This window comes from Somniosus microcephalus, chromosome 2 (genome assembly GCF_052327205.1).
Source record: "Somniosus microcephalus isolate GS21.2 chromosome 2, FLI_Smic_1.0, whole genome shotgun sequence".
NCBI lineage: Eukaryota > Metazoa > Chordata > Chondrichthyes > Squaliformes > Somniosidae > Somniosus > Somniosus microcephalus.
The window spans coordinates 103,630,003-103,655,567 of record NC_140988.1 but is presented as its reverse complement, the minus strand read 5'-3'; the positions used below and the strand labels follow the sequence as shown (position 1 = coordinate 103,655,567).

Below are 25,565 nucleotides of genomic sequence, written 5' to 3'. Positions count from 1 at the left end.
ATATCATCCCCTATTGTTTTGTGCCTTCATCCTTTTTGTCCTTCAATCTCTCCTGCCTTCCACCCTATCACAGACCCTTTTGTTCTTTCCTCCTCTCCCCCTGCCTCTGTACTTGCTTAAAACCGGTTACATCTGTAACTTTTTCCAGTTATGAAGGTCACAGACCTGAAACGTTATCTCTTTTTCGCTCTCCACAGATGCTGCCACACCTGCTGAGTATTTCTAGCATTTTCTGTTAATCTGTCAAAGTCTATGTTGGCAAGAGATCCATATTCAGAAATAGGTAGATTTCATCAATTCAGAATGATTAGAATTAAAGTTTTATATTCCAATATCATCGGTCATAAACTCTGCTTATTCACTGACTGTAAACTAAGTACAGGTTGACTATACCTTATCCGAAAACCTTGGCACCAGCTGTGTTTCGGTTTCCGGAAATTTTCGGATTTCAGAAGGTATTATTTCAGGCTGGGAAACTCTGAACATTAAATTAATTTGGTAATTAGTATTTGTATTTAATATAAATTTTAAAAGTTCAGGCTACTCTTGCGACTGTTCCGTGTCTCATTCCCCTTCCTGCTTCTCTGTGCTGCCGCTCACAGTCTGTTTACAGCTCCCCCTGCTCCGTCTCTAATTCCCCTTCCTGCTTCTCTGAATTCCTTGACTTAGCGGGGGTCTGGGGCTCGACTGCTGCCGCCAGTTGTGGGAAAGCCGGATATTGGCTGACTCCTACGCTATGCTGGCCCGCAAATCAGGTCGGGGGGGGGGGGAAGAATATCGGACAGGCCGCTGCAGCTATCGGACGGGCCGCTGTATTGTTGGGTTCACTCTCCCGGTACCTCCTTCACACTGCCCGGCTCGGCCTGCAATCTCCTACCCAGGAGGGAACTCTGTGATCCTCTGCCCTGCTCACAGGGAAAGGCAGAGCTCCCTCAGTCACACTTAACATCGAGAGCGAAGGCCGGCGTGTCGACAATCTGCAGGAACTCTTGTTCTGGGCCCCGGAGGACCACTCCTGTCATGTCGTGCGCACGACTTACGCTGAACGAAAAAACTTTCGGTTTTCAGAGGTTTTCGGAAGTTCGGATAAAGGAGAGTCTACCTGTACCAAAGCACACAAGTTTTGCAGACAGGGATCATCAATCTTTCAGAGCTCAAGCTATGTGGGGGAGAAAGAACTGTACCTGGAAAAGAGCTGTAAGTGTTAAAACTCTTAGGTTATGACTTGGGTCCTGGGAGAGTGACACCAACAGTGGGTTTCCACTGCCATCCATTCTACAGAGGTCAAACCATTTATGTTCAGATGTGCTACTGACGGTGCAAAAACCATGCAGCTGCACTTCAGCTCAGCACCAACATTTTTAAAACAGTGACATGGCACAGCCTTGGCCTTGGACCCCATAAAGGAGACACTTCAACTCAGCACCAACATTTTTTAAAAACACTACCCATTATTAAGCCTGAAACCCCAAATTCATCATCATCAACAACAAGCTGGCATTGAAACCCAGAACCATTCTTGTATCATAATTTTGGCACACCACATTGCCATCTACTCATTACATTGCCTCCTGCTCCTTTGCCACCACTCTTCAGAACATTCTTGTCTTGCTCCCAAACTTGGTGCATCTCTTGTGCCCCGTCCCCTCTAAATGGTGCTTCCTCCTCTCGAAGCCACAGCACACGAGTAAAGCGTGCATGATTGCGGCTCCCCAAAGAATCCCACCCAAAGTATTAAAGAGCTGCCTGAGGCTCACAAGTTATGTGTCGGCCACACTGGTTACAGAGATGCCAGATGAGGCAGAGGAAGCAGGTGGAAAAAAAAGGAATTAATGAGAATCATCCATCATTAAAAAAGGAATGGAGAGAAAAGTCAGTCTCTTCACTTTTTAAAAATTTAGCATTCCCACCTTTCAATTTTTATATACTAATTTTCCAATCCGATTAAAAAAAAAATCAGTATTGTGAAGTATTCAAATTTTTTTCACTACTATTGTCAATTAGAAACACCATACTGCTGCTGCTGTTGCACATAAGGCTGGTGCTGCATATGACTCTTGACAATTTATAGCAATCTCCATGATCCAGCAACAATCCTATCTTGATTCTCTCCACAATCTGTCACCATCAAGAATGTGACTGAAACACAGGCTCTGTAACTGCGTTCATGCTTTCAACCCACTCTACCTCCTCAGTTTTGCTTTACCGACATCCTGGATCCTTGATGACAGCAGGATACTATGACTCAGCTAGTTGGCTGCTTAATTTAATTTTACACTGTTGAAATCTTTCTATACAAATAATAAAAATTATGCAATCTCCACCTTGTTGGTTGATATAATTTGTGCAACTGCTGATTCAGTTGTTAATTCCTAAGAATATTCTGTTCAGTTGCCACTGAATAAAGGCATTAATTAAGGCAGCAGACAGGTGTGAACACATAAATCTCAGTGACGTTAATTATAGTTGATCTTTGAAGTAGGATGATATGGTAATTGACTTGGTAAGATCGTTATCTTGTAGGCTGTCAAATCTTACTTTCTAAAGTTGCATCATTGTACGTACTGTGACAGCTATTTATAAAACTTCTGATCAGATTCCCTTTCTCTCTTAAACCTACTTTAATACAAGATTTCAGGTTCCGTTTAATGCGAAATAGAAAAACATTAACCGACATTCAGTTTTTGACCACCAGAAAATGATGCTGTCAGGATTCTTATCTAAAGCTAATTGCTATTCAGTCTATTCATTCTGCCAACCTGTCCTCGGAGCCTCATACTGGTGCCATAATCTGAGCTCCAACAGACTGGGTGGAGCTATCTTGTTCATACTCGTTAGCTCTATAGATGTATATTTTAAAAAAAAACAGCGCATCTATGAAACATGCATTTTTTTTAAATTGAGAAATCGAAGTCAAGGTCCATAATTCAGAATATCAACAAAATTTAAAAGAGAAGACCAAGCAAATCAGAAGCAGTGATTGGTGATTCGAAGCTTGGATTTCAAAAGTTGCATGAGAAAGGACAGAATAAGGGAGATAAGGAATTAAGGGCTAGAAATTCAGCAGGCTTTGTGCCCACTTTTCGCCCAAAGAGGGCTTTTGCGCCAGTTGCTGAGATTTCGCCGATATTCAGCGCTGCGGTAATGGCGGCGTTAGCCAGTAGCGCTGCGCCGCCACCGATGACATCATCGGTGTGCGCAGTGCCCTGCTACCGCCCCGATACCAGCCCGACCGCCATATTGAGTAGCGGCCGCCTCTTCCGCAGCGGCCGCAAACAACGTTCAGAGAACGGGGCCGTACTGTAGCGTTAGTGGGGCGAGTTAAGGTGGAGGTGCGGCCGGCCGCTTTTTCGGCGGCCGCCTGCCCGCACCTCCTTCCCCGGCCTCCTCTACCTCCCCCCCCCCCCCCCCCGCGGCATTGCCGGCTGTTTTCCGGGAGTCCGGCACTTCTCCGTGGTGACGGGCTCATTTGCCGGCACTAGCGAGCGGCGATCTCGCTGTTGCAGGCACCTCCCCCTTAAGAGAGGGAGGAAGGCCTGCAGTACTGCAGCCTGCCGCTCCGCAGCGGGTGGTGCTGCGGCACCTAGCGCGCCGAAATTCAGTTTCAGCGCCCCAAGCGGGGGCGGCCACACCTTTGAATAGCGGCCGCCTTCGACTTGGGGTGCGCAAACTGAATTTCCAGCGGGCGCAAGTGGCTCCGCGCGCAGCGGTAACTTCTGGGCGCAAGCGAGCTGGCGGGCCCAAACTGAATTTCTAGGCCCAAGAGTTTTGAGGTCTTGGGAAAAAATAAGTTAGAGTAGGAGACTGGACAATACATTTTAATTTCAAACATGTGCGATAGCATACATAAAGCTTTGAAGAATGGAAATTCAGTGGCGCATTAATCAGAACAACCACCGATCCTATTTTTTCGGATAGCAGGTGTAGGTAATGGTTCTGCTGTTGCCATTTACAGCTCCTCTAGGCCCATCACCACCCTTTTTGCCTTGCACCATCATCCCTTTTGTCATTTAATCACTCCTGCCTTCCACCCTATCACAGATCTTCCCTTTTGTTCTTTCCTCCCCTCCCCTTTCTCTGCCTCTGTACTCACTTAAAAACTGGTACATCTCTAACCTTATCCAGTTCTGACGAAAGGTCATCGACCTGAAACGTTAACTCTATTTCTTTCTCCACTGATACTGCCTGGCCTGCTGAGTATTTCCAGCATTTTTCTCATTTTATTGATCAGAATAATATTGATAATATGGAGAAAGCCAGCAAAGTTTAAGGCAAAGAAAGGTGATCCACCTCTCACCTGTAACCTATCAGACAAGTTTTTCTCAAATCCTATTTAGAAGAGGGATGATAGAAAAACCTTTCCAGACAAAGGAGCAATATTCAAGTTTTGGGCTTTAGAGAGAATTGAGTTGTTTGAGGGAACAGAAATGTTTGGAACAAAGAGAGAACAGTTTCTCAGAGATATGGGAGTTCAATTTCACAGAATAGTGAGGCCAGGAATTTTGATAGATGAGGATTATGGGTGTGGAGTCATCAAAGGTTGGAGGCAGTAGCTGTTGGTTTAGAATTGCAAATGTTTTGCAATGTGATTTGGACAGGGGAGGTTGGGCAGGGTAACAGTCATTAGTCTGAGGGTTTATTTATATATCAACATGGGCATTTATATGAGATCTATTCCCGAGGTAATCTAGGTTATCTTAACATCAATTATTAAATATAGCTGGGCTGAATTATGGTAGTAAAAGGAGGTTGGGTCTTCATTTACCACCGTAATATATTTAATGGTCTGGATTTTGCGGTCGGCAGCGTAACTACGGATTACGCCGCCGGCACCTGACCAGAATACACATTTACTTGCTGGGAACACACCTCCAAGACGTTGCTGTCAGATGCTGCGGGTAGAGAGCAGCGTAGTGACCCACGGATCCCAGGGGCACACCATGTGCGGAAGCGTCCCTGGGATCATGTGGGCTGGTGCTCCAATCAGCAAACAGAAGGTCTCTCATTATTTATAACAGATGTTTATGCACATTAAATCCTGGAAGGCTCTAATAATGAAGGTTTGTTTTTCTCCCCTTTTCTCCACTTTCTGGATGGATTTTTTAAGCTTATGCTCCACATTGATGCAAAAAAATAAAACCCTCAATGTAGCAACCGCTTCCTCCAAACTTTACATGGACAATAAATACTTTTCATGGACAAAATCCTAAAATGCTTCCATTTCCAGCCTCATAACTTTTTAAATTACTTGGATTGGTATCCCCTTACGCTGTGCAAACAGGCCCTGTGCCCGTTTGCACCAGCCGTAAAATTTTCATATGTAATTGCTGGGCAGTTGGTGGGAAATCAGCCCAACTCTGCGCCAGCAATTAGGATTTCCCCGTCAGGATTTAGCACATGTGCTTGACTTGCTGTCCATTTCAAGGGAGGTATGACGGCATACTCAGAGTATGCCATCATACCGACTGTAAATTCTGGCCCATTAGTTCAATTCAAATTGGCTTTGGTAACAAAAAAGAACAAGTCATAAGACAGAACCAAAGGGAAAATATGCCATCTTTGAAAACATTTTAAGTCAACTCCCCAAGCTTTTTTGTGTCCTAGTCGATCAGAGTAATGTCTCGTGTAAAGCAACCTATTAGAACAAACTAGAAGGGAATAATGTAATCTTGGAAGTGATTACAAGCTCTACCATTCATGTAAACGTCTTCTCAAAGACAAGAAAGTCATGGCATTTTCAAATATTTCAGTGTACTACACACCAGCATCATATGAGCTATGAAGGGAATAAGAATGGTGATATAATCAAACATTCTGTTTAACATTGCACTAATCAGCTCCATGGGCATCACTTAAAATTTACAACACCACCAGTCTTATTACACAATAAAAAATAACATTGTACTTTTCAGGATACATTTAACATTACCTTTGGACATGGACTGGAGTTTGTTAATCAAATAAATTGAAATTGTGTAAAGTACTACAAAACACAATACGAAAGTTTAACACGTTGAAGGTGCAGACAGGTCACAATTGCTTTTTAACTAATAACAGTAATTTCACTGAGATTTTGTTGGCTCAAAAGTAGCAATAACAGAGGTTTGGAACAAGTCACTGGTTTGCTTTTATTGGCCGGCAAATGGTGTGAGACAAGGCAAGGATCCAAAAGATTTAGGTGGGTAGGGAGCTGCAGTTTGAGTTTAAGGAATCCAAAAAGTCAAATCAAGGTTACTTTCCTCAATTGCATATAAACGCTGTACAATGGTTTTAACATACTGGAGAAACAATTCATTGCTGTTCTCCCCAATATTTCCTTAAAAGTCGACACTATTAAAAGCACAGGTGGCTACAAGGTACATGTCTAAATAGTACAATATTACGAGCAGGTAATGTAAACCACATAGCCTTTTATTATAATGTCCAGGAGCCATTTTCTACACTTTTACTTAACAATTGCACGCTATATTCCAGCTAAGAACATACGGAAAACAGCTCCACACCACGTACCTTGTACGTGCTGATGCTCCATTTTTTCACCTGTTCAAGTTTTTCAAGAGCAATATTCTTAGATAGATCATCTGTGATGACAACTGGACCACTTGGAGTGCTCTTCACGCCACCTGTTTTAAATGAAGCAACATATACAGTCAATATGTAAATAACATGTCACACAAAAAGCTCAAGAGACAGAATTAACTTGAAAGAACACATTCAACTAAAGTAGGATTAAACAAGAAAACCCAAGACTTTGAGTAATCAAGATGACAAAGCAAAAACAGAGCCAGGGAACATGAACACAGGACAACTACTCCAACCCACCTTCACTGTGTATATGTTGCAGTCAACTTAAGCTTCCTATTCTGAAGCTTACATACAGATTTATATAGCTCAGCAGCCCAAGTGGCTGTGTATGATTCGCAATGAACAACAGGTGATACTGGGAGCAGTAGCTGGACAGCCAAAGGCCATGCTCTAGCCTCAAAACAGCACAAGGGTGGTAATTCTGCCTGGAACCGTGGGTGAGGTACCAGAGGCCTGCTAGCGCCAAAGGAACATACCCCAGCAACATCTCAAAAGGAAGTTGTGTGTGGCGGGGGAGAGGGAGAGAGCATGGGAATAAACTGGAGATGGAAAAGACACTGCAGTGAAAATACTAGACTTTTAAATTCTAGTCTGGTCCCTTTCCACTTTCTGCATATAATAGAACTAATGTGGTTAATGACAATAGAAATATGGACAAAGGCCAATAAATTATATAAAGACACACGTGGTTATATTTGCATCACAGCGTGACAATATGTTTCAGTTGTAGCCCACCACATGATTTTAGTGCAAGTTAGACGTTGCTGGCAGAACAGGAGAAAGAGAATGCTACAAAGACAAGAACTAATATTCATTTAAGCAGCTTTGTGCTGGTTGAAACACAAAAGGATGAGAAAGAAAAACACTATAGAATTTTTCCTCCTACCGCTCCTTAAAAATAAAAGTCTGAATTATTTTCACTATGGGTAAGCACATTTTCATGTGGAAGTGACTCGTGACAATATTGTTCTGTAAATGCAAATACTGTGACACATAGCATCATCAAGTTACATTAACTGGGTGTGCCAATTGTGCTTCGTGAAAGTTTAAATACATCTAATAACATTTCTTCCACCATGTGAGTTAAACTACCTCTATTTTTAATCTCTGTATTTAAGGGTTTAGTTGGCATTGTCCACATTTGCACTCCCCAGCTGGTCATATTTTGCCCATTCATTTTAATGGCTGGAAAATCGTGGGCTGAGAAGCAAGAGGGTAATTTTGCCTTATATTTCCTGTTCTTCCCAGTGGTATACACCAATTGTAGCCAGAAGTGCAGATGATCTGCTGCTCTGAACCAGCCAGAGGGAAATGCATAACAGCAGCATGTAACAGCTCTGCCTCTGGTTTTCCCTCCATCCCTATGGGAAAGTATCGCATCTCCAATGCAGCACACCTCCTATAGCAAGGAGGCCAAGATTGAGATCAGCTGCATAGAGGAAATCAAAGCCAAGATCCACCATTCCACGCCTCAGTACTCCAACATGGTTAAAGAAATCCTGCTGGAACTTTATAAATCACTGGTTAGGCCTCAGCTGGGGTATTGTGGACAATTCTGGGCACCACACTTCAGAAAGATCTAAAGGCATTAGAAAGGGTACAGAGGAGGTTTACCAGGATGTTGCCTGTACCAGGGATGAGAGACTTCAGTTATGAGGAGAGGTTGGAAAAATTAGGGCTGTTCTTCTTGGAACAGAGAAGGTTAAGAGGAAACCTAATAGAGGTTTTCAAGATGATGAAAGGTTTTGATAGAGTTAAAAGGGAAAATATAGTCCCTCTGGTGAGTGAGTCAATAACTAGAGGTCAAAGATTCAAAATCATTGGAAAAAGATCTAGACGGGAAATGAGGAGAATTTTTTCCCCACTCAAGAGTTGTCAGGATTTGGAACACTCTACCTGAAATGGTGGAGGAAGCTGATTTCATAAATAATTTTAAAAGGGCAGGTACTTGAGGATGAGGAAATTACAGGGTTACGGACAAAAAGCGGGGGTGTGGGATTAAGCACGACTGCTCTTTCAAAGAGCCAGCACAGGCATGACAGGTTAAATGGCCTCCTTCGATGCTGTAAGTATCTATGATTGTATCTACGATACTGATAGGATAAACTACTCCCAAAACTAAATTATTTCAGTCTTTCAGGGGAGGAAAGGAAGTGCCACTTAATAACAGATTCCATCAGAGTATGGTGCGACACTGAGGGAGAAGCTGTGGCAAAATATGGGCACTCTACTAGTCCAAGTAGTTTACTAGGACTACCAATCAAGCCTTGAATGAGGGCCTGGATGGTGGAGTTCACCAACTCTCAGCAAAGTAGGTGGAGTGTCACATAGAAACATGGTATACCATCCTGCAAGGTGGAGGGGAAAGATGAGAACAACCCACTAACTTATGAATTGTATTTGCTACTAGGCAGAATGTTTCAGTAGGCTGCCATGCCCTCCTGGTTATACAAGAATTTATAGTGATAAATGGAAAACAGATATGGGTGCATACTCCGAGAGGTGAAAATGTTAAGGAATCAAGCCCTTCTCAGAAAGAGAGGGGAAAGGGAGATGAAAACACACATTTTTAAAATAATAATGCTTTTGTAAACTAGGTAGATTTTAGTAGAAAACGTGTCAGTCAACCAAGGAGACCGTCTACTAAGCAAATGGCATTAGTTGTCCCAAATCACCCAGCCGTTTCTCTGTAATATCACAAATACACAGCACCTGCAGAACAATCTAGGAAAGCACAGAAAATGCAAAGCTGATTAGAAACAAAAAAAACACTATTCAATAATGACTGCAGCAGTTTAATAAAAGGAAATCTCCAAAAGGCCAACTTTGAAAAGAAAAATCAAAAGGGCAAAGAATTTCTGACAGACAGAATGGAATTAAAGACCCATTTAATCTCATGAAGTAATCCTCAGGAGGAGAACAGAGCAGCTGAACCACCCAGAAATAATTAGGTTAAAAGTTCCATTCAAAACAGTAGATGGGAAGTTAACATTTTAGTTCTAACAGTGAACTTTGTACTTTGCACCTGAAAACATGATGATGCTTAAAAAACTCCAAGCACGATCAGATGAAATAGTTCTCTTCTAAAGGCACTGACTCATTGCTGGAGTATGGTTGCATGGGAGCCGGTTTCCCTTCGGTACTTTGTCCAAGTGGCCATTGCTCAGGACAGTAATTGTTGGCAGACTATTTGACTACCAGGAGGGGTGACAGCAAAGCCAGATCCTGCTGTCACCATACCAGGCATCCGCAGGTGCACTTTCCAGCAGGACTTGTTGGATAGTGATCAAGAACAGAAATCCTGGCTGATTTTTCCATCCACGTCCCAGGATGCTGAAGCCAAATGTAGCCCCTGGTTGAGATCAGCTGATGCAGTTCAGTTTGGGGATTGAATCTGGAAATTTCCTACTTAGATGCTCACTGAATAAAATCACGTACATTTTATAGTTCATTTACATACACATTAAAAAAAATTGCATTTGGATAGGATTTAGCATTGCAGAGCAAAACTAATAGTTAATTCTATGTCAGTGATCAAAGTGCTCTTCACCATTGTTGTTACTCAGGCCAAATTCCAGCAGTCACTTTCAATTTACGGTTACAGCTTACATTTCACGTGACCTATATGAAACATCGTCAAAATGTTCTCTACGGAAAAAGTGATCAGTATTAAGAATTTGAGCTCAGCAAAAACACCTCAAACGTTAAGCTTGGTGGAACCCTGAATAAAGGATAGAAAGAGGAAATGCTACTGTAACTTTGCATCAATTGTCCATTAATGCCAAGGCACAAGAGACACCTGTAAGCATCATGCAGGTCTGAAGAGAGTCGTCCAATTACTTATAAAGATGATATTATAGTCTGTTAGTATATTGCCAGCTGAGAAAAGGAATCATTTTTCCAGGCAGAGCAATGAATACCTGCAAGACCAGAAACATCCTGTGTTTGTTCAGCCAATCTGGTAGCAGCTGCATTGCTGGGAAACATAACTGGACTCTTTGGAAAGAAAGAGGAACCTGAAAATAGCAAAGATTAACAGTAAGAAATATCAAAAGCATCTGAAGAATGGAGCATTTTCAAACGGATATAACGTGAGCATTTCCAGGAGAGCTGCACAAAAACAAAACGATGAACACGAGTGACAACATTTTAACAACAGCTTTCACATCCATTGAACAGATCTGCCAAACTGTCTTCTTAGTTAAGGGGGGGGGGGGAATAGTCAAACATATATTACACACATACATTAAGAAACTGAATGGCAAATATCAACTAGTCTTACATTTACATCAGAGAATCTACTTAATAGTGATGCCAATAAATCTACACATTACAATATTTCCAAATATTCTTTGCTAGTCATAGACTCTTACAAACCACATATAGATCATCAACGACATTGCACAATGTTACAAAGTGTTTTAATACAGGTATATGCTATTCTTGTGTCTACAAAGCACAATTATGACACGCAAGTAGGGCAAATGCAATTTACAAAAAAAAATGATCTAAGAAGTGGTGTTAGCCCAGTGCAGTTCTATCTGACAAATTATTTTTCAATACTGGTTTAGGTGTATCCATAAGAATTATACATGAGGGGTGAGCCAGAAACCACAAAAACTTGTACAATGTACCTTCAGTAATTTTCCAATATTGTAATTAGTGACTACACCTAAAAAATTGTTTGAGAAATATGATAGCTACAATTTTGGTGCCAACAGTTACTATTTTGGTAGGACTGCTGGGATTTGAGTCCAACGTATCCAATTTCCCACTGGTACGAGAAACAACACCTTGAACATGCCGTACTGCAGCAATCAATTATCACCAATGCTTTAATCACAACACTAAGAAATGAAACACTGCTAAGTATCAAAACTAGAGAGAACTAAACATAGAAACCTGGGGCCATAGTGCAGGACACCAACAAGCTCATTAAAGAGGAGTGCAGATGAAATAAATCAAGTTTCAGCAATTAGGTGACAGCAAATTTGGGTTTTAGAATTTTCTGTAACTACAAAATGACCACCACGCAATGTGCATCTGCAAGTGTAAAATCAGTGAAATGCGTCAAGTGGGGAGGGGGTAAAAATGAAAATTAATTCCAGAAGTGAGAAAGCACTGATAAGTCACAAATTAATGAGTTATGACCTGTGTAGAAATATATGTAATTGCTCACTGACTTACAGCATTTTTTATTTGCAATGTTAATTCTCACAGGTTTGTTTTAGGTTACAGTATTATTTATTATAATTTTTAGCGTACAAAACGCTAGCTAGAAACATAGAAACATAGAAGATAGGAGCAGGAGTAGGCCATTCGGCCCCTCGAGCCTGCTCCGCCATTCAATGCGATCATGGCTGATCATCCAAATTCAGTACCCTGTCCCTGCTTTCTCCCCATATCCCTTGATCCCCTTAGCCTTAAGAAATATATCCAACTCCTTCTTGAATATATTTAATGAATTGGCCTCAACCGTCTTCTGTGGTAGAGAATTCCACAGGTTCACCACTCTCTGGGTGAAGAAATTCCTCCTCATCTCTGTCCTAAATGGCTTACCCCTTATCCTTAGACTGTGACCCCTGGTTCTGGACTCCCTGCCATCGGGAACAGCCTTCCTGCATCTAGTTTGTCCAGTCCTGTTAGAATTTTATAAGTTTCAATGAGATCCCCTCTCATTCTTCTAAACTCTAGCAAATATAAGCCTAATCGACCCAATCTCTCTTTATACGTCATTCTTGCCATCCCAGGTATCAGTCTGGTGAATCTTCGCTGCACTCCCTCCATGGCAAGAACATCCTTCCTCAGGTAAGGCGACCAAAACTGCACACAATACCACAATACTCAAGATGTGGTCTCACCAAGGCCCTGTACAACTGCAGCAAGACATCCTTGCTCCTGTACTCGAATCCTCTCGCTATGAAGGCCAACATACCATTTGCCTTCTTAACCGCCTGCTGCACCTGCATGCTTACCTTCAGCGACTGGTGCACAAGGACACCCAGGTCTCGTTGCACTTCCCCTTTTCCCAATCTATTGCCGTTCAGATAATAATCTGCCTTCCTGTTTTTGCCACCAAAGTGGATAATCTCGCATTTATCCACATTATGCTGCATCTGCCATATCGCCCAACCTGTCCAAATCGTACTGGAGTTTCTCGGCATCCTCCTCACAGCACACACGCCCACCCAGCTTTGTGGCATCTGCAAACTTGGAGATATTACATCTAGTTCCCTCGTCTAGATCATTAATATATATTGTGAATAACTGGGGTCCTAGCACTGAACCCTGCGGTACGCCACGAGTCACTGCCTTCCACTCGGAAAAAGACCCGTTTATTCCAACTCTTTGCTTCCTGTCTGCCAATCAGTTTTCTATCCAAGTCAGTACCTTACCCCCAATCCCATGTGCTTTAACTTTGCACGCTAGTCTCTTATGCGGGACCTTATCGAAAGCCTTCTGAAAGTCCAAATACACCACATCCACTGGTTCTCCCTTATCTATTCTACCAGTTACATCCTCAAAAAATTCCAGTAGATTAGTCAAGCATGATTTACCTTTTGTAAATCCATGTTGACTTTGTCCTATCCTGTCACTGTTTTCCAAGTGCTCTGCTGTTACATCTTTTATAATGGACTCTAGCATTTTCCCCATTACCGATGTCAGGCTTACCGGCCTATAATTCCCTGTTTTTTCTCTACCACCTTTTTTAAATAGTGGGGTTACATTAGCTACCCTCCAATCCATGGGAACTGTTCCAGAGTCTATAGAATTTTGGAAGATGACCAGCAATGCATCTACTATTTCTAGGGCCACTTCCTCAAGTACCCTAGGATGTAGATTATCAGGCCCCGGGGATTTAGCGGCCTTCAATCCTGTCAATTTCCCTAACACCATTTCCCTACAAATACTGATTTCATTCAGCTCCTCCCTCTCATTAGACCCTATGTTCCCCGACATCTCTGGGAGGTGATTTGTGTCCTCCTTTGTGAAGACAGAACCAAAGTATGTATTTAATTGGTCTGTCATTTCTTTGTTCCCCATTATAAATTCCCCTGATTCTGACTGCAAGGGACCTACGCTTGACTTCACCAATCTTTTTCTCTTCACATATCTATAGAAGCTTTTACAGTCAGTTTTTATGTTACCTGAAAGCTTACTCTCATACTCTATTTTCCCCCTCTTAATTAATCCCTTTGTCCTCCTTTGCTGAATCCTAAACTGCTCCCAATCCTCAGGTTTACTGCTTTTTCTGGCCAATTTATATGTCCTCTCCTTGGATCTTATGCTATCCCTAATTTCCCTTGTTAGCCAATGTTGAGTCATCCTTTTTGTTTTATTTTTATGCCAAACAGGGATGAAGAAATTCTATAGTTCATCCATGCGATCTTTAAATGTTTGCCATTGCCTATTCAGCGTCAACTCTTTAAGTAACATTCCCCAACCCATCCTAGCCATCTCGCGCCTCATACCATCGTAGTTTCCTTTATTTAAATTCAGTACCCAAGTCTCTGAATCAACTACTTCACTCTCCATCTTAATGAAGAATTCTATCATATTATGATCGCTCCTCCCCAAGGGGCCTCGCACAACAAGATTGCTAATTAATCCTTTCTCATTACATAATACCCAGTCTAAGATGGCCTGATCTCCAGTTGGTTCCTCGACATATTGGTCCAGGAAACCATCCCGTATACACTCTAGGAATTGCTCTTCCACAGTATTGTTACTAATTTGGTTAGACCAATCTATATGTAGATTAAAGTCACCCGTGATAACTGATGTGCCCTTATTGCACGCATCTCTAATTTCCCGTTTAATGCCATCCCCAACCTCAGCATTACTGTTTGGGGGTCTGTATACAACTCCCACTAACGTTTTCTGCCCCTTGGTATTTCTCAGCTCTACCCATACAGATTCCAGATCATCAGAGCTAATATCCTTCCTTACTATTGTGTTAATCTCCTCTTTAACCAGCAATGCTACCCCACCGCCTTTTCTTTTTTGCCTGTCTTTCCTGAATATTGAATACCCCTGGATGTTGAATTCCCAGCCTTGGTCACCCTGGAGCCATGTCTCCGTAATCCCAATTATATCATATCCGTTTACATCTATTTGCGCAGCTAATTCATCCACCTGATTACGAATGCTCCTCGCATTAAGACACAAAGCCTGCAGGCTTATTTTTTTTTTTTTAACACTCTTAGATCTTTCAGAATTATTGTTTACTGCAGCCATGTTTGATTTACACCCTTGATTTCTCTGACTTCCACTTTTGCTTTTCTCCTTCCTGTCTTTTGCTTCTATCCTTGCTTCCCTTTCTTCTGTCTCCCTGCACAGGTTCCCAACCCCCTGCCATTTTAATTTAAACCCTCCCCAACAGCACTAGCAAACACTCCCCCTTGGACATCGGTCCTGGTCCTGCCTAGGTGCAAACTGTCCAGTTTGTACTGGTCCCACCTCCCCCAGAACCGGTTCCAATGTCCCAGGAATTTGAATCCCTCCCCCTTGCACCACTCTTCTAGTCATGTATTCAGCCGAAATATCCTTCTATTTCTACTCTGACTAGCACGTGGCACTGGTAGCAATCCTGAGATTACTACCTTTGAGGTCCTATTTTTTAATTTACCTCCTAACTCCCTATATTCAGCTTTTAGGACCTCATCCCATTTTTTTACCTATATCATTGGTACCTATATGCACCACGACAACTGGCTGTTCACCCTCCCCCTCCCCTTTCAAGGGAAGGGGCAGGAGGTTTAGAGGGGATTTGAGGAAAAACTTTTTCACCCAGAGGGTGGTTGGAATCTGGAACTCACTGCCTGAAAGGGTGGTAGAGGCAGGAACCCTCACAACATTCAAGAAGCATTTAGATGAGCACTTGAAACGCCATAACATATAAGGCTACGGACCAAGTGCTGGAAAATGGGATTAGAATAGACAGGGCTTGATGGCCGGCGCAGACATGATGGGCCGAAGGGCCTCTTTCTGTGCTGTATACTCTATGACTCTACTAAAGAATTTCAACGGAAAACTATCTGAAGCGGTGGGAGGTGCATTACCTGCAAATTTATTACCTGTGACTTTACACAGTATTCATATCAATTGGATCGCATGAGCTGAATAGTAAAGATGTATGGCAGTGTGTGAATTTGGAGCGACATCTGTGGATTAAACTGAGATTGGATTGGATTGGATTAGGTAGAAAGATTTTCCAGTTTGTGTGGTATTCCGCTGAAGAGTTGGGAGCTCGGTTTCAAAGTATCCCAAAAGAATTTGAGTCTGATCCCATGCCAAAGAACACAAACAAAGCAGTCATTCTTCATGCTGTTAGCAGTTATTTTTCACCTGTACATTTGCAATGTTTTGCAGGATGATGTTTTAAATGATTTTTGTGGGTACACAATAATTCATCATATAGCCTCCTTAATTTCTAATAGTTCCTCTCTCATTTTCAGACCTGCAATTTCACTTACCCATCTGATCCTCTATGGCTGAAATACAATCCTCTTCTTTAGTAATTTGCTTGGATGATTGACCCAGCTCCCATTGAGCAGGTATCACTACCAGCCAATGTCTCCTCTAGTTTAGCAAAGGCACTGCTTTTAATCTCTGCACAGTCCACAGGTGGTCAAATCTCTCACCGCTAGTGGAGGAGCGGAAAGTTATACCACACCAGGATTTGGCTTTTTATCTGCACTACTCTTCATTTTAGAATGATGGATTTCTCGCCTCAGGTTACTATGCTGTGCTTGTATGCCTTTATTTTGAGCTTTTAGTCTTAATTTGACCGTGTCCAGGAACTTCAACAATGGGGATTCAGCCATTTCTTAGACACATCACATCATGTTTCTCTGGGAATTGAATTACTTTGTTCTTTTTGGGAGGGGGTGGGGGTGAAATTGGAAGAACCTAATGACTGCTTTGAAGAGACAGGAACTTTGTGGTAAACTTGGTTTTGTAATGATTCCACGGCACAGAGCCATTCCTCTGCAGTTACACCGGTTCCCAAAGCAGTCTCAGGTTAGACCTGGTTAGGAGTCTAACTTTGTGCAAGACTATTTAAAAAAAGATGCATATTTACTCAGATTATAACTACTTGTAGTTTTGCAGCAATTGTGGTTGGGGGAGGGGGGCAGGCGGGGGAGATGAAAATGATATGAGTCGTCGTTCTGCTGGCTTCCCCACTCTTCCACAATGTTCCGCTGGAAGAGATGCCAGGTGTACAGCATGTTCACACAAATATGGAAGGGAATATTGAGTTGAAATGTCAATAACAGGAGCACAGAAAAATTATATTCTGCCAAGGCTGCTGGCCATGCCATGTGCTGCAGCTACCTCCCTCAGTCAGCTCGAAGCAGGCAACCAAATTGTAGCAAAACCATCTGGAGAAGATAGGAAATTGGCCATGACGTCAGGGGGCACAGCACCTGCCCCACAGAAAGGGCCAATAGGAAAACCTGCTCCAACATCTCAAGCCTGAAGAGATGGACCAGGTGAATTTGTGCAAAGCTACTCATTTGGTGGGGAGCTACATCACAGAATGTATTTTCAAGTGTCAGCTTGGCTCAGTACCAACGCTCATGGCTTGGAGTTAGAAGATTGTGGATTCAAGCCCCATTCCAGGAATTCAGCACATAATCTTCAGCACATAATCTAAGTTTCCATGTGCATGAAATACTGAGGGAGTACTGCATTGATGGAGGTTCATCTTTCAGATTAGATGTGAAACTGAGGTATTCAGGTAGATGCAAGAGATTCCATGGCACTATTGAACAAGAGCAGGTAGTTCTCCCCACATCCTGGCCAACATTTATCCCTAAATCAACACCAAAACAGATTAACTGGTAACTAATTTGCGAGTTTGCTGCACGCAAATTGCTTGTCATATTTGCCTACAAAACCATAGTGATTATACCTCAAAAGCATTTAATTGGCCGTGAAGCACTTTGGAAGACTGAGACTGCTGGATTTAGTTCGGGATTAGCCTGGAGAGGGGGGGAAGGAGCGCCTCAGGCCTGGCCCGATGGACCCCTGCGAAGGAAAGGAAGGAAGGCGGCGAGCTCTCCCTCCCTCTCCCACCCCCTCACTCTTTCCCTCCCTCACCCTCTGTCTCTCCCTCCGCCTGTCTCTCCCTCCCTGCTTTACTCTCTCTCCCTCCCTCCCCTCTCCTCTCCCTCCCTCCCCTCCCTCCTCTCCTCACCCTCCCTGCCACTCTCCTGCCCCTCTCCTCCCCCTCCCCCTCTCTCCCTCCCCCTGTCCCTGCTTTACTCTCTCCCTCCCTCCCCTCTCCCTCTCTGCCTCCTCTCCCTCCCCGCCTCCTCTCCCTCCCCCCTCTCCTCTCCCTCCCCCTCCTCTCCCTTCCCTCCCCCCTCCTCTCCTCTCCCTCCCCCCTCCTCTCCTCTCCCTCCTCCTCTCCTCTCCTCCTCTCCCTCCCCCCTCTCCTCTCCCTCCCCTCCCCCTCCCCCCTCTCTCCTCCCCCTCCCCCCCCCTCCTCTCCCTCCCCTCCCCCTCCCCCCCCTCCTCTCCCTCCCCTCCCCCTCCCCCCCTCTCCTCCCCCTCCCCTCCCCCTCCCCCCCTCTCTCCTCCCCCTCCCCCCCTCTCTCCTCCCCCCCCCTCTCTCCTCCCCCCCCTCTCTCCTCCCCCTCCCCCCCCTCTCCTCCCCCCCTCCCCCTCTCTCCTCCCCCCCCTCCCCCTCCTCTCTCCTCCCCCCCCTCCCCCTCTCCCCCCCTCCTCTCCTCTCCCTCCCCGTGTCTCCCTGATTTCCTCTCTCTCCTTTTCCTCAGAGCCCGGACGCGGTGGCCCGAAGCACCCGTGTGCGGATCAGCGCCTCAGGGCCGGCCCGTGCGCATGAGGCCCGGCCCGACTCACCTTAAATAAGGTCCCGCTCCGGGCCACCGCCGACGTTCACGCGCTCGCTGTCTCCCGCCCCGCCAGCCTTTATCAAGATGGTGACGATGGCTACGCCCCGCCAGCCTTTACCAAGATGGCGGCGATCGCGGGCCGCTGGTTTGGAATCGGGCCCAGCAGGACGGGCGGTGCCTAGCTCGGGCATGGCTGGCGAGGAGAGGTCGAGGCCCGAGGCCTGCAGGCAGCTCATCCACCGCCGAGGGGAGGAAAGCCTGAGTCCCCTTTGCAAATGGATTTTTTTTCTCTTTTAAAACCAACTTATTTTTTGTGCTGGAAATCTATTATTTCATATCATTTAATCCCCATTACCATTTTTTTAGCTTGAGGCCCGGCAGGTGTTTAATGGCCGCCGCTCAGCTCCCGCACTAACAGCAGTTTGAATGATTAGGCCCCGCCCACCCCGTAGGATTGGTCAACCATCGCGTCACTCAACGCTAATGAGCGGTAGGATTGGTCAACCGCTAATGAGCGGATTTTTGAACGTTTTTTGAACGTTTTTTGTCTACTGTCGGATCAATTTTTGTCTGACCAAAAAGTAAATACGCCTATGACACTCCCCTGATCATAACCTTTCTTTTGATGTAACATATGTGTAGGTACGCTCTATAACTTTTGAGTGTATAGTAGACATACAGACAAACCAACTCTTATATATATAAACTAGCTGGGGAGCCCTGCGTTGCGAGGGCAATTTTGGGGCGCTTGGTCTCCCTGCCCCTGTGTGTCCCCCCTCTCCCTGTCATGTCCTCTCCCTGTCCTATCCCTCCCTCCCCTCCCCTCCTCTCCCTCCCTCCCCTCCCCTGTCTGCCTCCCTCCCTCCCCTGTCTGCCTCCCTCCCTCCCCTGTCTGTCTCCCTCCCTCCCTCCCCTGTCTCCCTCCCTCCCTCCCCTCCCCCCCGTCTCCCTCCCCTCCCCTCCCCGTCTCCCTCCCTCCCTCCCCTCCCCGTCTCCCTCCCTCCCTCCCCTCCCCGTCTCCCTCCCTCCCTCCCCTCCCCTGTCTCCCTCCCCCCACCCCCACACCTACCCTCGCCCACCCCCTCCCCCCCGCTCCCCTCTGTCCCTCTCTCCGGCCCCTCTCCCTGCCTAGCGCCTGAGGTCCGGTTCTGAGGCCGGGACGGACCGGAGTGGAGGTCCCCCGCGTATGGCGCGGCTGATGGACGGCCGCTGCGGGCGGGCGGCGCATGCGCGGTCAGCGCAAGCCCCCCGCGATTTCTCGAGGCTCGCCCCCCCCCGCGATTTCCCGAGGCTCTCCCCCCCCCCCCGCGATTTCCCGAGGCTCTCCCCCCCCCCCCCCGCGATTTCCCGAGGCTCTCCCTCCCCCCCACCGCGATTTCCCGAGGCTCTCCCCCCCCCCGCGTTGCGAGGGCAATATAGGGGCGCTTGGTCTCCCTGCCCCTGTGTGTCCCCCCTCTCCCTATCATGTCCTCTCCCTGTCCTATCACTCCCTCCCCTCTCTCCCTCCCCTCCCCTGCTCCCCTCTGTCCCTCTCTCCGGCCCCTCCCCCTGCCTAGCGCCTGAGGTCCGGTGCCGTTGCGATAGCGGGAATGCTGAGCGGCGGCCGGCGCCGGGAGCGGGCTCTCGCGGGCGGCGCATGCACGGTCAGTGCGGGCGGCGCATGCGCGGTCAGCCCGCGGGGAGCAGGCAAGACCGCCGGCGTGCCCCGTTGCCGGGGTAACGGGGGCCGTGCGAATGCGTGCCGTCGTCAAGGCGGCCGCGCAACTGGCAGCCTCTTGTTTTTTTTAAACTCATCAGCTCTCCCACCCCCCCCCCGCGATTTCCCGAGGCTCTTCCCCCCCCCCCGCGATTTCCCGAGGCTCTCCCCCCCCCTATTAAATTGTTATTTAATTCCCTAACACATCATTAAAATATTTACCTTACTTCCCTAACACACTGAAAGTGTGGGGAAAAAATTGTGAAAAATCAAGATGGCGGCCACTCACCTCGGTTCAGAAGGATAAGGCCCGCCCACACACGCACCGATTGGTCGACCGGTCAGGTCACCGAAGCGTAGGATTGGTCAATCGTCGAGTCACTCGACACTCAACTGTAGGAAGGAACCCGCCGTCCGATTGGTCGACCTCGACGTCACACGGTCGCTAATGAGATGCTAATGAGCGGAAGGCTGAACGTTTTTCGGATACCGCGGGCGTGGTTTTTGTCCGGCCGAAACGTAAATACGCCTATGACCGGTCCGGAATCGCAAGCTTTCTTTTGAGGCGACGCGCGCGTCGGTACGCTCTGTAACTTTCAAACGTATAGAGAACGGACAGACATCGGGACAGACAGAAGAGCCGCTTTATATATATAGATAAAAAAAAGATATATTATACATATACACACACAATGAATTTAAAATTACATTAAAAATATTAGGGAATATCAAGAGTGAATTCAAAGCTGTGATCTAATTTATCTATTCTTTCAATTTGAGATGACGTCTCAATTACATAAACGTAGTGATTTCTTACATATTGTACGTGGATGTGGGCAATGGTGTACAACCTGTGGGAAATCTCAAAGTTATCTATATATTCTGAAATGCTAACACTGCCCTCAACAGCATTGCAACTAGCTCTATGAGAGTAATAAAATATAGCCGTCTCATCAGGAAAATCAATTAGTTACAAAGGTGATCTAAATGTGAAATGTAACTTCCTGAAAAGCTTTTAGACAAAGTCTAAAAGTTTGGTCAGAAAATTAGTAACTTTATCTTAACAGAAGCATAGTTTGCAGTCTTATCCATCATCTGATAGGTTACTGGGTTGCTTTTGGTTGGTGGGTGTCAGCTCAGCTTCTACATACAAAAAGTACTTCAAGGAGAAAAATCAGAATTGAAATGCTAAATAACCCCTCTCCACAAAAGCCACATCAAATAGTGCCATGACAAGTGATTATTGTTTCTTTATATGTAATGTTTCAGACTTGTATGTAATTCCTTGAAATGTCACAAATCAAGTATGCACATAATTATTTTACAATTTGAAGCATACAAAATGAAAAACAGATACATTAATACTGGTGTATTTTTAGCACAACCAAAGGTCAGGTAAATCAATCAAGCCATTTAATCGAGCAGCCATGGAATTTACCTATGACGACCCTGATGTTTACCATGTATCAATCAGGAGTGCCCTAGCAAAGAGACTACATAAACCAGCAAGAAAACTTGCTATCAATTCACTCAAACTGAACTTTTAAACTATGATTCCCACAGTCACTGTGTTGACCTTTCAACAACTTCTTATGTTTAAAGATCAACTTGCACAGTGTGGTCTCTTTAGGCTTTTTAAAGTCAAATCCATTTTCATTAAAAGATGTATTCCAGCCGAATCACAGCCTAGCCGGTTACACAGATTTCAAAGTAAGCAGCAGTTTTACATTTGCTGCAGTAGCTAATTCAATAAAAAGGAATCACTTTGCTTGAAGACATTTTGGTTCCTTTAGCCAGATGATTTCAGATAAGCTTAACTATCTGTAGTGCAGAGAAATTAAACTCTGCTATCTGGTACAGAATTTAAATCTAAAATTTGTCAACAGCTATCAACACATGCCAATAGCTCTACGAGAGTAGTACAACTTAGCAGGGACATCCTGATTCCAGACCTCCAACAGTCTTTCTGAACTAGCTGCCAAGAGGCGCACAAGAGTTGCTCTACAGCATTCTTCCCAGGTGCTGAATGAGCAACTCCAAATCCACTTTCCGTGTCGGGGATTCCCTATCTCCAAGCAGCACCTTCTCACAATTGCACACCTAAAATCAGTTGCTCACTTCAGACATTACCATTTTACCATTCGATGAAACCCTAAGCCCACTTACATCTCATTGTGCACTTCCATGTTCAGCACTTTGCTTTAAACCATTTTTTTTCTTTTTAAAACATAGTGAAACCTCAATTATCTCCCATAACAGAGAAGGACAACTCCCAGTGGATAAAAGAGCTGCATCTCAGTACCAATTAAAACCCAACCCAAACAGCAACCCAGCAGTTAAAAGAAAGCCAGCAAAAACATGACCCAACCTGAGTCCCCAACCCGCACCTTACTCAAAGGGTTCTGTGTAATGCACTATATTTTGTGCGAATTTAATACGGTCCAGCAAAAGATGAGACCTGACCTGACCCAATGTGCAAAGAAGTTTCACTGAAGTGTCTGCAAGATTTGACCTAAAATGCAGCCATGGAGCTGAAAGATACGATCCAACCTGAAGCCCTGACTCCCATCAGTTCAAATCAGGGACAATTGTGAACACATAACAGTACAGTGGATAACTGGGCCCAGGCTGTAAAACCATTTATTATCCATTATGTAAATGTTAAAATTATTTTTATATAACAGCCAATTTCTGCCAGAGAAAATTAGTGTAATTTTTCATTTGGTTACAAATGGTTTAAATACCATTTCCACTTATAAAAGATATATTGGTTCGTTCTATGGTCAGTAAACTTGACAGAGCTACATCAAGTCTTTTTATACAATGAAATTAAATAGTACAGTTTCCTATAAGCCCTTATTTTCCATTAGAATACATAAAGTCTCAATCATAAATATTAATTGAAAAAATAAAAAAATGAAGCAGTAAGTACTTATAAGAGGGAAATCTTTGTTGTGGCATAAAAGGTATTCAAACATGTTCAGTGAACCCACCCTTTAGTAGAAGAACCTTTCATTAGGAAAGCAAGACTTAAAGAAATTATTGGCATCTGCTCAAGGTGTGCAGCTGGTTATGAAAGAGTGGAAAATAAAAGGTTCGACAACAGCTAATTATAAAAACTCTTATGCTTTTCAAATTTAAATTTTTCAGTCTCAGTGAAAAGACAAAAGCTTATCAATTCAATGAGGAAGCCTAAAAAACGTGATAACTATTTGATATTGTACACTATGATTTTCATTCTAAAAGGTACTAACATCCTGTGCTTTGATTACATCTCAGTTTTTCTGTTTGCCTGGTCTAATTTCCATTTAGCCACAATATTCTACAGATTAACATCTTGATGCCAAGCTAACCATGTGGCTAGGATGCACAATATTTACCATAGCAAAATTAATATTTGTTCCTATATGTTGACAGAAAGAGGAACAATCACACAATTTAAATGGCGTTGGTGATATCAAAACATCCAGCACAACAAACTCAATTACAGAATTGACCAAAGAACCAAGCAATACATCAGTTGGTGACGAGTACACAGAACTTGCAAAGAGTAGCACCCATTTAAAAGAGCTTCCTTTTATTTTTTTAAATTTCTAAGTGACATTATCATTTCACAATGAATTATAGTTTATTCTATGCATGTAAATCACAGCAATCTAAAATATCAAGCAAACAGCAAAATGGAATATTGATAGAATGTGGCTTTGTCCCTGTAATGCCCAATATCATTTGTACCATCATAGAGAGAGATGAAAGTGTCTGGGGGAGGGAAACATATTGTCTAGTGTCCCTGCTAGTGTCCGAATCAAAAGCAGCTTTAGTAGAGACCCTGGAACAGTCACTTGCCCACTCTCCCCTATGAGGAAGATGGGCAAAGTAGCAATATCAACAGGGGGAAAATAAAAGGTATTCAACTGCTTTAAGGAGCAGTTTTTAAATTAATGAATAGTAAGCAGTGGAATTTAGGTTTTATTTCCCAGGCTCAGCAGTCAGCTAAATCTCAAATTCAGATTGATCTTCCTTTCTATAAAATGTAAATTTATAATTTAGATTTAAATATTTTAAGTTCATAAAAAAGATTTTAATTGGCAACTTATGCTGTTAATCTGCTGAAGCATCTTGTACCATTCTCACCCTAAAAGAAATGCAGCCCAAAAATGAGACAATGCAAGCTGGATCAGCCCAACAAACCACACATTGACTCACTTCAGGTCAATTTAGATTTGGGAACAAGTCTGAATCTCAACCCTTTTATTAAACTCCGGTTTAAAATATCAATCTCAGCAACTAGCAAGCATGCTGAACTTACTTACTCAACAGGCAGCGGCAGTATACCCCTCCTGAGAGAACACATTTAATTTTCTACTAGAAGCCACGCACTCTTCCAGTGAAAAGAAATGCTACCAGGGATGCAAGGGCCAGACACACTTGCACTCATCTGAAAGACTCATTCATGAGCACCTGTGCCACATATAAGTTATGCACCTTTTACGCTGCTCTTTTTGATGTATATTAATGACCTGGACTTGGGTATACAGGGCATCATTTCAAAGTTTGCAGATGACATGAAATTCCAGCACAGACACGATGGGCCGAATGCCCTCCTTCTGTGCCGTAATTTTCTGCGATTCTATGAGTAAACAGTGAGGAGAATAGTAAGACTTCAGGAGGACACAGACAGACTGGTGAAATTGACCGACACATGGCAGATGCAATTTAACATAGTTAAATTATCGATTAGAGTCACAGGACGGGAGAGTGCCGGTTCAAGCAGTCACAGGACGGGAGAGTGCCGGTTCAAGCTGACAGGACGGGAGAGTGCCGGTCCAAGCTGTCACAGGACGGGAGAGTGCCGGTTCAAGCTGACACAGGACGGGAGAGTGCCGGTTCAAGCTGTCACAGGACGGGAGAGTGCCGGTTCAAGCAGTCACAGGACGGGAGAGTGCCGGTTCAAGCTGACAGGACGGGAGAGTGCCGGTCCAAGCTGTCACAGGACGGGAGAGTGCCGGTTCAAGCTGACACAGGACGGGAGAGTGCCGGTTCAAGCTGTCACAGGACGGGAGAGTGCCGGTCCAAGCTGACACAGGACGGGAGAGTGCCGGTCCAAGCTGACACAGGACGGGAGAGTGCCAGTTCAAGCTGTCACAGGACGGGAGAGTGCCGGTCCAAGCTGACACAGGACGGGAGAGTGCCGGTTCAAGCTGTCACAGGACGGGAGAGTGCCGGTTCAAGCTGTCACAGGACGGGAGAATGCCGGTTCAAGCTGTCACAGGACGGGAGAGTGCCGGTTCAAGCTGTCACAGGACGGGAGTGTGTCGGTTCAAGCTGTCACAGGACGGGAGAGTGCCGGTCCAAGCTGTCACAGGGCGGGAGAGTGCCAGTCCAAGCTGTCACAGGACGGGAGAGTGCCGGTTCAAGCT

At 44.6% G+C, this 25,565-nt stretch overlaps 1 protein-coding gene across 8 annotated transcripts in view; it reads right to left on the bottom strand.

The window, feature by feature from the left end:
- Positions 1-25,565, bottom strand: part of arfip1 (ADP-ribosylation factor interacting protein 1 (arfaptin 1)) — a 253,443-nt gene that overhangs the window by 26,131 nt on the left and 201,747 nt on the right. For 7 of the 8 annotated variants that reach the window (XM_086011848.1, XM_086011866.1, XM_086011886.1 and 4 more), the window contains 2 exons: positions 10,506-10,601; positions 6,511-6,623 (listed from right to left, as the gene is read on the bottom strand). In XM_086011848.1, the coding sequence (XP_085867974.1) occupies positions 6,511-6,623; positions 10,506-10,601 (209 nt within the window). The remainder of the gene's footprint in view (positions 1-6,510; positions 6,624-10,505; positions 10,602-25,565) is intronic. The other variant, XM_086011876.1, reaches the window with a different exon arrangement.